The sequence below is a fragment of the Acromyrmex echinatior genome, chromosome 8, assembly GCF_024713525.1.
Source record: "Acromyrmex echinatior isolate Ae372 chromosome 8, ASM2471352v2, whole genome shotgun sequence".
Taxonomy (NCBI): domain Eukaryota; kingdom Metazoa; phylum Arthropoda; class Insecta; order Hymenoptera; family Formicidae; genus Acromyrmex; species Acromyrmex echinatior.
In genome coordinates this window covers 10,681,596-10,695,776 of record NC_141859.1, presented here as the reverse complement: position 1 = coordinate 10,695,776, position 14,181 = coordinate 10,681,596, and the positions used below count along the sequence as shown (strand labels likewise).

General features: G+C 31.5%; 2 protein-coding genes across 3 annotated transcripts in view; one reads left to right on the top strand and one right to left on the bottom strand.

Moving 5' to 3' along the window:
- The window catches only part of LOC105151428 (protein expanded), a 40,151-nt gene that overhangs the window by 11,557 nt on the left and 14,413 nt on the right, over positions 1 to 14,181 (bottom strand). The window contains exons 3-5 of the mRNA XM_087408905.1: positions 5,205 to 5,360; positions 4,702 to 4,801; positions 237 to 316 (exon numbers count right to left, since the gene is read on the bottom strand). Of these exons, the coding sequence (XP_087265031.1) occupies positions 237 to 316; positions 4,702 to 4,801; positions 5,205 to 5,318 (294 nt within the window). The 5' untranslated portion in view covers positions 5,319 to 5,360. The remainder of the gene's footprint in view (positions 1 to 236; positions 317 to 4,701; positions 4,802 to 5,204; positions 5,361 to 14,181) is intronic.
- Positions 5,356 to 12,861, top strand: LOC105151407 (putative sodium-dependent multivitamin transporter). 2 transcript variants are annotated; one of them, XM_087408913.1, is made up of 9 exons: positions 5,356 to 6,493; positions 7,766 to 7,957; positions 8,166 to 8,387; positions 8,824 to 9,164; positions 9,657 to 9,776; positions 10,254 to 10,568; positions 10,870 to 10,987; positions 11,874 to 12,136; positions 12,615 to 12,861. In XM_087408913.1, exons 2-9 carry the CDS (start codon positions 7,847 to 7,849, stop codon positions 12,850 to 12,852), a joined length of 1,728 nt encoding a protein of 575 aa, XP_087265039.1. In that variant the 5' UTR covers positions 5,356 to 6,493; positions 7,766 to 7,846; the 3' UTR covers positions 12,853 to 12,861. The 2 variants fall into 2 exon arrangements, with proteins under 2 accessions (XP_087265039.1, XP_087265040.1); XM_087408914.1 differs by lacking the exons at positions 5,356 to 6,493; positions 12,615 to 12,861 and having other exon boundaries at positions 6,759 to 7,957; positions 10,929 to 10,987; positions 11,874 to 12,113.

Here is a 14,181-nt window from a genome sequence, read left to right as displayed (position 1 = left end):
AATTAATGACGAGAGATCATATTCTTTGTAAGTACAAACATATATTATTATTTGAATAAATTTTCTAACATTTGAATTTTTAGTAAGTTATATTTTTCTATCTTTCTCTCTCTCTCTCTCTCTCTTTCTCTCTCTTTCTTGTTTATTTGTCTTATTTTATTCAATTCTCGCATATTCCTCCTTTCTCTCCTTCTAATTATAATAAAACAATAAGCAATGAATAAGCTGTTACTTACATATGTATGAGAGTTTCGCCAATTCTTTGGGGCGTATTTGCTCAGCTTATTCTCAGGATCCACGAATAGATATTCGCCGTCTAAAACAATAAAAATAATTGTTTGTTTCAGCAAAAAGTTTATTACTGCATGAGCATCGAATATTTAAAAATACTCTACGCAATCTTTTCAAAACTGGCATTGAATTTAAATAATAATTATGAATTTATATGTACTGATACGTATATCGTGTATTGAATTTTACAGCATAATTGGACACTTGCATAAGATATATGTACTCCACGGTTTCTGTATAGCAATTGAGAAAGATCTCTCTTTCAAAGATTCATTTTCTTCGCACGTTCTTTTGTACGATTGACAACGCGAGATGCCGATACTCCATAAATGAGTGAAACAATGAAAGAGGCCCGGCAAGAAGATGTTAGTGAATGAGGGAGCCTTAAACCTGTCCAGTCTACATGGGACCAGACGTTCGAGCTCTTATGGCACGATAACGTGACATGTTTTTCACACTGGAACTCGATTTGAAACCGCGAATGCTGATCGGGGACCGTAACCGGAGTTTGGGCCCTCAAGGCTTCCGAACAATCTACAATTCCCAATGCATCCGTCGTACTGGCAAACTAGTTGAAGCTGTTGTTACATGCAAATGTAAAACTCTCACGATGGAACAATAGTTGCCCATGAATATGGCATAAATTTATCTTCGGCAAGGTATATATAAAACTATCAGCATTCCAATTTCAAAATCCCAACCAATTGCTTTTTTCTTAGATTTAATTTGTCTAACAGTAAACTGTCTATATATTATCTCCTCTTAAGAATAAGAATTATTACAAACTTTGTAATTAAAGTTTCGAATCCCGTGGATTATATGATTAATTTAAATTTAAATGATATGCATATTTAGTTTAGACTTAAGTCTTATATACTTTCTGTTATAAAAAATAATTTTTATTCTAATTTTATATATAATTTTTTCCTTTTCTCCCTTCTCTCTCTCTTTCTCTCTCTCTCTCTCTCTCTCTCTCTCTCTCTCTCTCTCCCCTCTCTTTTTCTTTCTCTCTTTCTCTCTTTATAATATATCAAATTACCCGTAGAATTTTATCCTGTATTCTGTTGCAAATTATAGGTCGTCTAAAATGGACTTAAGCCGCTCCGGTATTCCTCTTTCGATACGCTCACTCTTTCCGTGGGGAAGAGAGCACCTGTGTTACCCGAGGTATAACCCGGCTATTACTGGGGAATGTTGCCCGAAGGCTAACCCTGGCCCTCGCGTAATAATCCATCGGGACTATAGGGCCCATCGTATTCCTCTGGAGATATTCTTCGCAGTTACGGAGGGAGCACAATCTCCCTTTTTCTTCATCTCGCTTGGATCCGATCGAGTCCGCATCCTGGATTTAAGTTTTATTCCCTTTTGTTTCAGACTTTCGTCTGCCCTAGTACGGATTCACGTTTGCTTGAAAGATAGAGGTGTTTCGAAGATTTCTCAAGTCAACTCGATTTTTTTTAACAATATTCTTTAGTGTAAATCGATTCTTCTCGTTATTCTGTTTATACAATATTAGAATATCATTTAAATATCTATTTTGATATATTTTATATATATATATATATATATATATTTAAATAAATTTTGATTTTACATATTAAAAAAATATTAAAGAAATATATATTGATATATTATATGTTACAATTAATTTTCTGTCTAATGTTCTTGTAACGTATTTGATATACTGAAAATTGATTTGAGAATATACTAAATCGTTATTCGTTTATATGTGATAATAAAGCTTTCAAGATCTGCCTTGCTGTTTGTTAATTCTTGATGTGAGAATCTGTGTTTCTTAATAAATGTATGTCGCACTTCATAGAGCATTGGAAAAGTCCGAAAGGAGCGTCATGTGGCGCAATAAGAATAGTTCAACAAACAAGCCTTCTCTCATGAACCCATCTGTTTCCCAGAAAGAAACAATACTCCTTTTTTTTTTCTCGTTCAGTATGGTTCAGCAATGCGCCATAACCATAATTACACTCGTAATCACCCCTGGTTACCTTGATCACCCCGAAGGAAGAGAAAGAGATCTCAGCTGCTCTTTTCTACCTTCGCACTCTCGTTAGCTGTCTTCTACGGACTTGGTCTCCGTTCAAACGCATACCTCTGAACTTACTGAATCTACCAAAGATTAGAGATTTCTTGCGAGGAATCTCGCAAACATATTTAGCCCTGGCCTCGATTTTATTACACTTAAGACTCTTCTCCTTCTTTATAAAGAACAAATCGTAAATATTATACGAGAGTTGAATAGGAAGGAAAGAAAAAAGAAGAAAAAACAAACAAAAATTGGATATTAAATAGGGGAAAAAAGATATTAGATAGTTATAAGAAGATTTCTTGAGAATAGATAAAAGAATTTTTCTTAAAGTTTAAAAGACAGCCTGATGAAAAAAATATTGCGGAAATGGAAAAAAAAAATAGGAAAGCATATTTCTTCTCTAACAAAATCAAAAGTTCGTTGATGGGTTCGGCGAAGGTGTTGCTCGTGAGATTCGTTGGAGTAGGATGTGACATAGGGTGTGGGACGCGAAGGATACGAGAAGGAGATACAGGAGGGAGAATACGTTGAGGCCCTGTTGTGACGTGCGCAGCTTTAACCTCGCCGCGATATATATCCCTTGAACCTGCGCTGGAGCGTATTTTCTGCTTCGTCTCCCCTCCGCTAGCTAGAACGGACCTTTTCGCCCCTCTTCCACCATGTCGTGTGCCAACGATCCCTGTCCTCGGCGTCCTCCTTCCACATTCCTATACGCAGAGCCGTACGTTGCGCCGGAGATGCTCGACTGGGAGATGGAATACGAGAGGCCTTATACAAATCATCGGGCTACCGTCTTACCCGGGGCCCCGTTCTCTTTTTTTTTCCTGCTTCCCCTTTCCGCCCGTTTTTCTCTTTCTACTCTATCTGGCCGCTTCCTTTCTTTAACGCTCGTCATTCCCTCCGTCTTACTCCGTCTTTATACTCCGGCAACTTATTATCTCTCTCATTTATCACATACCTCTCTATCTATGTATTTATCTATTTCTACTTCTTTTGCATGTACATAACACATTGTACATAACGTTTTCTCACTCAATTATTCATATCTGTACACTCAAATCTTTCACACTAAAACTTATCATAAATTGATACCCAAACAGAAAATATCTAATAGCTCCTAACTTTTTCTATTGCTTCTCTAATTGTTATTAAATATTCGCTGTAAGTTGAGTCATCAAATTACAGAAAATGTGAATTTGCGATAAAGGTGAACATTCTTAGAGTACGAATGTTCGACTAAGTAAAATTTCTCAATGAAATAATTAAAATATATTTCTTTAACAGAAATTTTTCAGTGAAATAAAAAAACTTGTACAATATTTCAAAAGATACAAATAAATTTCAGCTATACGGCTATACAGTTTCATCAATGGAGAAAAATCATGGAAAGTGATAAGAAGAAAATAGAGAAAAAAAAATAGAAATCGTAAAATGAAAGAAAAACAAAACAGGAAAAGACGAACTATAGAAAGAATTTCCTTCTAGGAGGCTAAAGCGCATTTGAAGAAATCGGAAGCAAAAGTTGGTCTAGATCGCTTTTAGCAAGACCCACCGCGAATCGCAAGCCATAACGCGCATACAGGGAGTGTGAGCTGCCTTTCTTCTTATACTTGTTTTTCAGGTGCATTTTTTCTTGTCATGCTATGGCTCGCGCGTCTCAAGACCTGCCAACTCAACCGAGTCCGATGATGGTGCTCTGTTGGAATGTAGAAGGGATGGGTGAGGTGGGATCTCGTAGGGCTCTTTGAGGACCCGGGGAGGCTTTATCCAATGGTGGGGGCCACCAGTCGGACCGGCTTGTCACGATTGGTGAGGGTAGCGATGAACGTGAGCCGTATGGTATGCAGAAAAACCTGACGATTAATCAAGAGACTTGGATATCTCGCTAGTTTAATGTTTTCACGATTTCTCTGTTTATATCACTTTCTTCGTCATAGAAAATAGATCCATAACGTAACATGAAACTATCTATTTTTTCGAATAGCCATTTCGATATACGCATTAAATTCTTGTTTTTATATTTTGTATTTTAAATTATAATCAAGAAAGAAAGTTAATTTATTGAAGCTATATTTTTATTAAGGAAGCAATTCTGATCAACTTAATTTTAACATATTATTAAGATCATCTCAAGAGTTTTAAAGATATCCATATTATTAACGAAAAAAAATAAAAATCAATTCTTCTTTAAATAAAATTGCATAATTTCTTACATGAATAAATTCTCTTAATAATTCTATATATCAAAATATTAAATATTAATGTAAATAAGAGTATTTATTTGCAAAAATATTAATTTTATCGGTTTGAAATTTCTCATCATTACTTTATCTATAATATGAAAATGAAAATACACAAATACTCACCGGACAATATTGCCAAACCGAAAAGTTCGCAATCTCGCATACCCTGTTGGCTGAGAAGTGTGCATGTCTGCGTATAAACCTCCTTTACTCTCGACTTAGCCTGAAATAGTAAACGAACTAATTAGCATTAAAATTTCCGGAAACAATTTCTAAATATTCTTCAATTAATTACTTTTACGTTAAGTGACACTCGTTCTCGAGGACATCATTATATAGATATTTCATATTATCTTATTTATAAAAATGAGAATAAGTAATAAATAAATTTTACATTTTATTTAAAAAAAAATATATATATATATACACAATGTTATTTCCAAATTCTTTACATTTCAAATCTTTAAATTCAATGCAATTACTTTCCATAACAAAAAAAAATGTTACTTTTTTATTCGTACTCATTGTCAGTTGTAACGAAATTTTATTTTACGTCTTTCCCACAATAATAGGTGTACTGGTAATATTACACCTTTTGATTTGTTTGTAATTGATATTTGCCTCACCTCAACGATGAAGTAGAGAGGATCACCGGGAAGGGCATGAATGGCGAGATAGCGGCTGGCGGACACCAGGGGTTGAAGGCAAGACCGCGCAGCCGTGACACCGCTACCACGCATGCTGCATGCTTCATGTCGTCGCCGCTACGCCCAGCGTCCTCACTGTCAACAATCGGTTAACTGTCAGTGGACAATCAGTAGTGTCATTTGAAAAATTCGCATTAATCTATCCTTAATGAGAGAATTCAAAATATAATCATTATTTTATGTTTCTTTCTAATCTCACAATTTTTGTACAAAACTTGTTTTCAAAAGTAGAAAGAAAAAATTTTATGTAAAAGTCGGCCCCTTAAATATTTTATTGAAGATTATAATAAAGCTATGAATCCTGAAGACAATCCAATTCCATTGACAATCGGATTCCATTGACGATCGGTATTCATTGAAACACAACAAAGGAAGATAAGTCGGACGTGTTTGTTTATCTAATCTCTGACTATTATAATTATTACGAGACTTTCTGAAAGGCTGAGTCTTTGGCTAAGTAATACACACGTGCGCAGCATAACTTGTATCGAAATTTTCAATCTCAACTGTAAGAATAAGTTTTATTCTTTTCCTTACAACGATTGTGAATTAGTGCATGTTAACATGGTGTCATATGATTAGAATATGTTAATGAAGTTCAAATAACATGCAGTGATTGAATTTTAAGTGCTGAAAACGTAATCAATTGAAATTCATTGCTGTTTAAATGCTGTATGGTAAATAGTAAATCTTTAAGCCGTTAAATTTTGTCACTGCAAACCAGACCGTATTTGTCGATGGATCTCGCAAATGGAAAATTAATTTTAGTAAGTGATGAAAATCATTGAAAAGCAATTGAGATTTTCACCATACACAGCTTTTATGGATAATGAATCTCATTTCATCTCGTTTTCAGTATTTAAAAATCCGCGTTGTTTGAACTTCAACGTCATATCCTCATCACACGATGTTACGAGTCACAACTGTTATAAGGAAAGGAAACTTGCTACAATTGAAAGTCTACAACCTGTTTACTTATCAGCTGTCCTTTGTATTTCAAGTTAGGGCTCCTACAGACGAGAAACTTTGTAGCGCCACAATCGAAATGCCACGCCGACCTATTTATATTCATACAGTTATATTCTGTAGTGCTACAGAAGTGAATATTTGTGACACTTTTCTCCATAGCTCCGTATGAACGGATTGGCGTTTTCAATTGTGGCGCTATAAAGTCGCTTGTCTATAGAAGCCCTTATTGAAGACGATTGGTTCGTTATAATTAGCCTCAAAATACTAATTTTATATAAAATGTCCTGAATATTCTCGAATAAAGAGTACAAGTTTCTCTTTCACAATTTGAACTTATTACTGCAGAAATTATATAATACTATAAATTCATATTCTGTTTACTATTCGTTCGAGAATATTCATAAACATTCTTTCCCTGAAAATATCTAATATTTTATATTTCTATATATTATTATAATAAATTTTCATTATTTCTAAATATTTTGTTATTAAGAGAAAAATAAATTAAGAAAAAAAGATTGTAGAAATTCGGATAAATATTTTGAAGAAGTAATATGTACATTTAAGTATTATTGTACAAAAAAAATAGGAAATAATTATAAAATGACTGTGTATTTATCCAATCTCTATATCGAATAATAAGGCTTTAAAGAAATAAATTAAAATAAGCCAATATAAGTCGACACTTCAGACGGTAATGTATAAAACTTATATTATTATAATAATTAATAATTACGTTTCTAGACGGAATTACTAGATCCATTATTATATCTCGAACTCTCTTCTTACTGAATTATGACTCCTTTATCCTGTGTTTATTTATGATACTAATAATTATAAATATATTTACTGATTCACTTGTCCTGGCGCGCTTTATTAGTTAACTCTTCGAAATAAGCGTTTTACCAGATATACGTACACTCTATATTTAACAACTCATAGGATCTCGGATCTTATAATGTAAGTTTTGGATACAGTTTGTAAATTAAACTGAAATCTATCATTTAATAAATTTTAATTTTTAGTTTTAATATCATTATCGAAGTACATATTCTGTCAAACACAATAGACAGTTGAAATTTTTATCTATAGTTACTTCTGATCAAAGTTTTGACTTTATACTCACATTTATATTCTCTGGTTTTAAAGCGTCTTATTTATATTATATCTCGTTTATATTATATAGAAATTTAATGTAATGCTCAGTACGTAAAATTGTTACTATTTATTTGTTACACTGGAAATGTATAATTAATTATTATAATACACAAGTTTTATTACCAATATTGGCTTACATTGACTTGCATTATTGACTTATTTTGATTTGTGTATTCTTTGATAATGAGACATATATAGATTAGATCACGTCAGAGATTATAAATATGCTGTACGTGCTTACGATACGTACATATTACACGTAACGACAAGTATTACACATTGATAAGAAACACATATCCCAGACAGCATTTGTCAGGTTTTAAAAATGAAGTAAAGTCCATAATTATTTCCAGAATGAGTTATTCAAGAGCAAAATCGTACGTTATGATTTGTTTTTAATTGGTAATATAGTGAATAGAATTGTGACTAACATCATGGCTACATTAACTGCAGCGGATTATGCAGTGATTGGTGCATTAATTTTAATCAGTTCCGGCATCGGTGTATATTATTGGCTTATCGGTGGCCGACAGAAGTCGACTGAGGTAATTAAATCATTTTTTTTTATGTCACGCATTGCATTTTCATATTTTATATCACACGATATTGCACTATGCTTTGATAACTTTTAACTTTAATTTTTCGTCTGATTTATATTATTAATATAATATTAATATTTTCTCAGTAAAAATACCTAGATATTAAAATAAAATAGATGAAGTAAAATAGCTCTTCTTGAATGTACTTCTGTAGGAATATTTTATGGCCAACAAGTCAATGCGAATGATCCCAGTAGCGATAGGTTTGATGGTTTCATATTTATCAGCAGTCAGTCTACTTGGAGTGAGCTCTGAAAATTACGTGTACGGTACACAGTACGCTGTGATCAACATCTCTTATGGCCTTGCCACACCGTTCGCAGCTTATTTTTATTTACCGGTATTTTTTAAACTAGGCACTGCAAGCACTTTCGAGGTAAAAAGCATTAATACCATTATGCAAAATTCAAGAATAATTATTATGTTAAAAATAATCTTTAGTAATTACAAATATCTAATTATATTTAAAATATTTTTGTTTCATATCAGTTGTTTGGTCTAATAAAATGCTTGATGTTCTTTATTATTATTAGCTTAAATTATATAAAAAAGTATGTTTATGTATATAAATAAAATTTAAAAACACATACATACATACATATATATATATATATAGCAAAAAATATTGTTAGCAAAAAAATTATTTCTGGAACTAAAAAAAAATGAAATGTTTTATATTTTTTATTTTATTTTTTTTTTTAAATTAACATAACTATAATTGATAATTTTGAAAATAGCACTAGTATTAGTATTGCTTTAAAATTTTGTTGATTAAAATTAATCTAATGCAATTATATAAATATCTGTTGCAGTATCTACAGAAGCGTTTCGGTACGACTACCCGATTAATAGCCAGTTTTGCCTTTTTGCTCCAATTGCTTTTGTACAGCGGTGTGGTGTTATATGCACCTGCATTGGCTTTAGAAGCTACCACCGGTCTTTCAACGACCGCAAGTGTGATTGGTTTAGGACTCATCTGCACTTTCTATTCGACGATCGGAGGCATCAAGGCGGTACTTATCACCGATGTTTTTCAGGGTCTGTTAATGCTGATTGCCGTTGTCACAGTTATTGTTACCGCAACAGTTGCTACTGGTGGTCTAGACCGAATTTGGCAGATTGCCGAAGAAGGATCCCGATTGGAATTCAACAAGTAAATATCTGAATGACGTAAAAGAGAGTCCTTCAAAAAATGTCATTGTATTTCTTTCTAAATCATTCATATTGTATTTCTATACAAATTTTGGTTATTAGACATATATCTTTATGGGAATATATATTCTACTTTATATAATTTCACTTAAAGAGAGTGAATCATGAATTCCTCAATTTTGTTTTTTTATTGCAAAAGATTAATGTTTTTATGGTAGAAGAAATTATCGCATCGACTATACTGAATTTTTATTTTATTTTTTATTCTATTAAAAAATATGGTCGTAAGAGAATAACTGCGATAAAAAGAAACAAAATTCGGCTAAAGTGTGTTTGTAATTTCGTAATTTTCTAATTAAACTAAAAATTGAAAAAAAAACTGTTGTTAAATAATTGAAAGTAACATATTCATGATTGAATAAAATGAATAAAATAAAGTTGCCAACGCAAAAGCACAGGATTTATTTATTTTAATTTTTTACGTATGTTGCAGCATCTCTCCAGATCCAACTGTACGACATACTTGGTGGAGTTTGACACTTGGTGGTTTCTTTACTTACCTTTCCTTGTATAGCGTTAATCAAGTTCAGGTTCAAAGAATGCTGACTGTCAGGTAAAGCGAGATTGACATAATTTCCAATCAAATGCGAATTAATCCAGTCCAAAAATATTACATATAAAGCATAAAATTCTTTAACAGAATTCTTCTTTCCATATTTTTATAAATTTAAAAACATGAAAATTAGCTCATTAAAAATCTGATACTTAAATATGCAAAGTATACCTTGTATTTTTGTGAATAATGTATTATTATTTAAAAATTAATGCATTATTCATAAAATACAAAATATATTTTGTTATCATTTATTACTATAGAATTTTATTATTCCTATATATTACTAGAATTATTATTCTGATATTATTTTTCTTACTGATGCACTTATGATTCGTTATCTCGTAATAACAAATTTTATAAACCTCCATTTGACGGCTGTGGGAAAGATCAAATTTTCAAATTATTATAATTATTATCGTCAAATTTTCCATATCACCAGAACATCTCTATTTAACACTATTTTGATTTTATTAGCAATCTAGGAACTGCTCAGCGTTCATTATGGTGGAGCTGGCCGATGGCAACGATCATGTCGCTTACTTTGTGCTTTTCTGGACTAGCGATATATGCAAAATATCGCAACTGTGATCCACTCACAGAAGGCAGGATCAGTTCAAATGATCAATTGATGCCGTTATATGTAATGGACATGCTGTCAGATTATCCTGGTGTGCCTGGGCTTTTCATAGCCGGAATTTTTAGTGCCGGACTCAGTACCATCTCGGCCACGATTAATTCTCTTTCTGCTGTTATTCTTGAAGATTATATCAAGCCTCTCTGGCATATAAGGTAAGAATCATGATAGCGTGAAAAAATTGTATAACATCATATAACAGAGTCATTCCGGAAAACGGCCTAGTTTCAAGGTAACCTGAATCCGTTGAAGAGTGCTCATATCATGTTATGCAGAAACATATTAAAACATTATAAGAAGCACATTTACTTTGTAGAAAATTAAAAAGTATCGTACAGGATACATTCCCTCTTCGTTCTTCCTTTTCTCCCTCTTTTAAGAATTATATATCAATCACAAGAAATAATAAAATCTTTGATACTCTAGAGCAAAGCGCGAATAATAAATTGATTACAGAAACAAGGACCTATCTGCTACAACGTCAATAATCATTAGCAAAATTTTGGCTCTTGTAGTTGGACTATCGTGTGTGGCAGTGGGTTTTCTGGCACAATATCTCGGTGGATTGCTGCAGGTATATAAACTTTGCTTTCAGTACTAACAATAAGTCACATAATAAAATGAAAATATATTAAGCGAGAAATAATAATTAATCATTAAAAAAGTGATTTAAATCATTCAAAAATCGATTCTACATTTATTAATAAATTTGTCATTCACTCTTAGGGAAGTTACCCAGATGTCCAATTAGTTTTGAAAAAGTAACGATTGGAAGTTGTAGTATCTTATCTTTTATTGACTAAAATGAGTGCTATTCACTCGGAAAATTTGATATTCGTTAAAAGAATGGAGTTAAAATTCGCTGTAAATGGCTCTGATGAAATGGGTTTAAATGAATTTTTTTTACTTTTTAGATTTTTCTATATATGTATGAGTAATATATGTAAGTGAAATAGAAAGGAAAACTTGGATCTCGATTCCAGTGATAGTTGAAAATTTTTTTATTTATACCTCCCAAAAATTTGAATAATATTTGGGTATGAACACTTATAAAGTTGTACGAATGTATATACATACAAAAATACATATATTTTTTTACTTATACATCCACTTACATATATTACTCACGTATATTTCGTATATTATGTACGTAGAAAACCAAAAAGTAAAAAAATTATTAAAAAATGTCATTTAAACTCATTTTCGGAGCAGCTTATAGCGGACTTTGAATCTATATATATTCCTCTAACAAATATCAAATTTTCCGAGCGAATGGTACTCATTTTAATTAATAGAAAATAGGATACTATAACTTCTGATCATTACTTTTTCAAAACTAATTGGACATCTGGGTAACTTCCCTTATTAAACTAATTTGCGGGTTTCAGATAGGTAATCTTTTATGAAATTAAATCTTTAATCGTAGAATTTCTTTCTCAACAAAATATATTTTTTCACAGGCAGCTCTGACGATCTTTGGTGTCGTAGGTGGACCTATGTTGGGTTTATACACGCTTGGAATGTTTCTCCCATCGTGCAACCAAAGGGGCGCGATTGCAGGCTTCATTCTTAGTCTCATGTTTTCTTTGTGGATAGGATTTGGACAGCCGAAACCGCCGATTCCACGGTTGAATGTCTCAACAGACGATTGTGGATTCAATAATACTATTATGTTTCGCGATGGGAAATCGTTGATTTACACAAATTCACAATATGAACTTCAGTAAGTAAATATTTAAGTATACTGAAAAAAAATTACTTATTTAAGATTTTTTTAATCTTAAATATCTCTTTGAATAGTACTAGGTAAACATTTACTTACGGTAAATAAATGTTTATTTAATAAAAAAAATGATAGTTAAATCAAATTAATGGTTTTTGAATCAAATAAATATATGTTTACATTTAGTAAATATTTATTTAGAACTATTCAAAATAAATAATATTTAAAACAAATATTAAAATTTAATATTTTTTTCAATGTAGATGTAATTTTATTCATATTACTCAGACTTCAATTCTAAGTTTGGTAGAAGCTTCAGTTAGAAAAATAGTTAACAACATGAAAAAATAATTTGTTTCGAGATATATAAGAAAAAATGTCCTTTTAATTTCAAATTTTTTGATGTTATATCTTAATATTGCAATATATTTGCAGTGATGAAAAAAAAACATGAACTTTAACTATTTCTTATTTACAGAATGGAGAAAGATAAATCCTATTTCTATCTTTATCGCATATCGTATATGTGGTACTGTCCACTGGGATTTCTCATTGCTATAATCACAGGGTGGATCGTCAGTTGGATTACAAGGTGGATTTTTAAGGAAAGCTCTACTGAAATCGATTTGAATTTGCTAAGTCCGATTGTGGCAAATCAAAAACAAAAAAGAAAAAAAGTAGAATATCGTAACACAATAAAATTTAATGAATATTGAGGATATATATATATATATATATATATATATATATATATATATAAAACCTCGTTCTTATAAATAATTAAAAAAAAGAATTTAAATATTTCCTGTTTGTAAAGATATATTACTTAAGTATTTATATCTCGCGTACAATAAATTTCATTAAAATAATATTCATGTCATAACATAGAAATAGATAATTAATATGTGTTATAAAAAAAATATATATATGTGTATATTTACATAGTAAATACATACAACATGTATCAACAAACTTTGAACTTTCTTCTTGTAAGGTCCAATTGAGATAACATCAAAATGGTATAGAAATATAAAAATTCCTGATCCAACAATTTAAATATGTAAATTTGTTATACATTTTATTTAGTCTAACAAATAAATTGAAAAATAAAAAGTTTTTTGTTTTATATTTTCGATTTTTTCTTACAAAATTATCTATTATTTTTTTCTTAAGACCGCAGTTTAGGATATTCTGTATATACCATATTTTTTTAAGTATTTGTGCCTTTTCATGAAATTCGAAAGTAGATAATAACTGCATAATAATTATACATTAGACAATTATATTGGGTTAACCATCAACACCATCTAGTGACAAAAAACCGCGGATACTTTTTAGATGACCCAATATATTTGTGCCAATTCCAATATTTCTCTATATATAATCAAGAACATCATAAACATTTTTCTCAACGAAAATGATCAGATTGGGCCATTTCACACTGCGTGAAAATACCAGCTGGGAGTCTCACGCTCGCGACGTACAGACATAAACACTATACGGACTACAAACTGCGCGCTGTACACCACTATACACTTTACCGAAACGTTCGCAAATCACGATGGAATGCCGCCAGACTGGTGTGAGCGCGCGCGCGCCATACGGTGACACACAGAGCAAACGCAAGCAATGACCTGCGTCATGCAGTTCTTACGTAAGGAAATAATACCAAAATAAAGTACCTACCAAAATAACAAATTTTGAAAATCTATGTCAGGCAAAGAGGGAATTGTAAAAATTTCTTTTTGCAGATAACGTATCATAAGTAATGCGATGATAGCACAATGTACATATATCTGCATAGATGACGCAGCAGACGATACTTTGCGCAGTAAATTAAGAAATTTTCGATTACTGCTTATGAAAAATTCTTAAGATCAGAGAAAAAGATTTCATAGCTTCTTTTCCTTTTTTTTTTTTTTTAAGTAAAGTTGCCGCAATAAACTGCGCTTATCGTAGCAGTGTGAAAATACCTTCCTTTATAATCAACGAAAGAAAGCTCTGTGCAATTGGACGAACAACGGGAATGAGAAAATAAAGATGTC

Excerpts from the sequence above, each read along its gene's own strand:
- LOC105151407 (XM_087408913.1), top strand. The coding sequence starts at position 7,847 with ATGGCTACATTAACTGCAGCGGATTATGCAGTGATTGGTGCATTAATT. Across the intron at positions 10,569-10,869 it reads AAGCCTCTCTGGCATATAAG|AAACAAGGACCTATCTGCTA; the intron begins GTAAGAATCATG and ends AATTGATTACAG. Across the intron at positions 10,988-11,873 it reads ATCTCGGTGGATTGCTGCAG|GCAGCTCTGACGATCTTTGG; the intron begins GTATATAAACTT and ends ATTTTTTCACAG.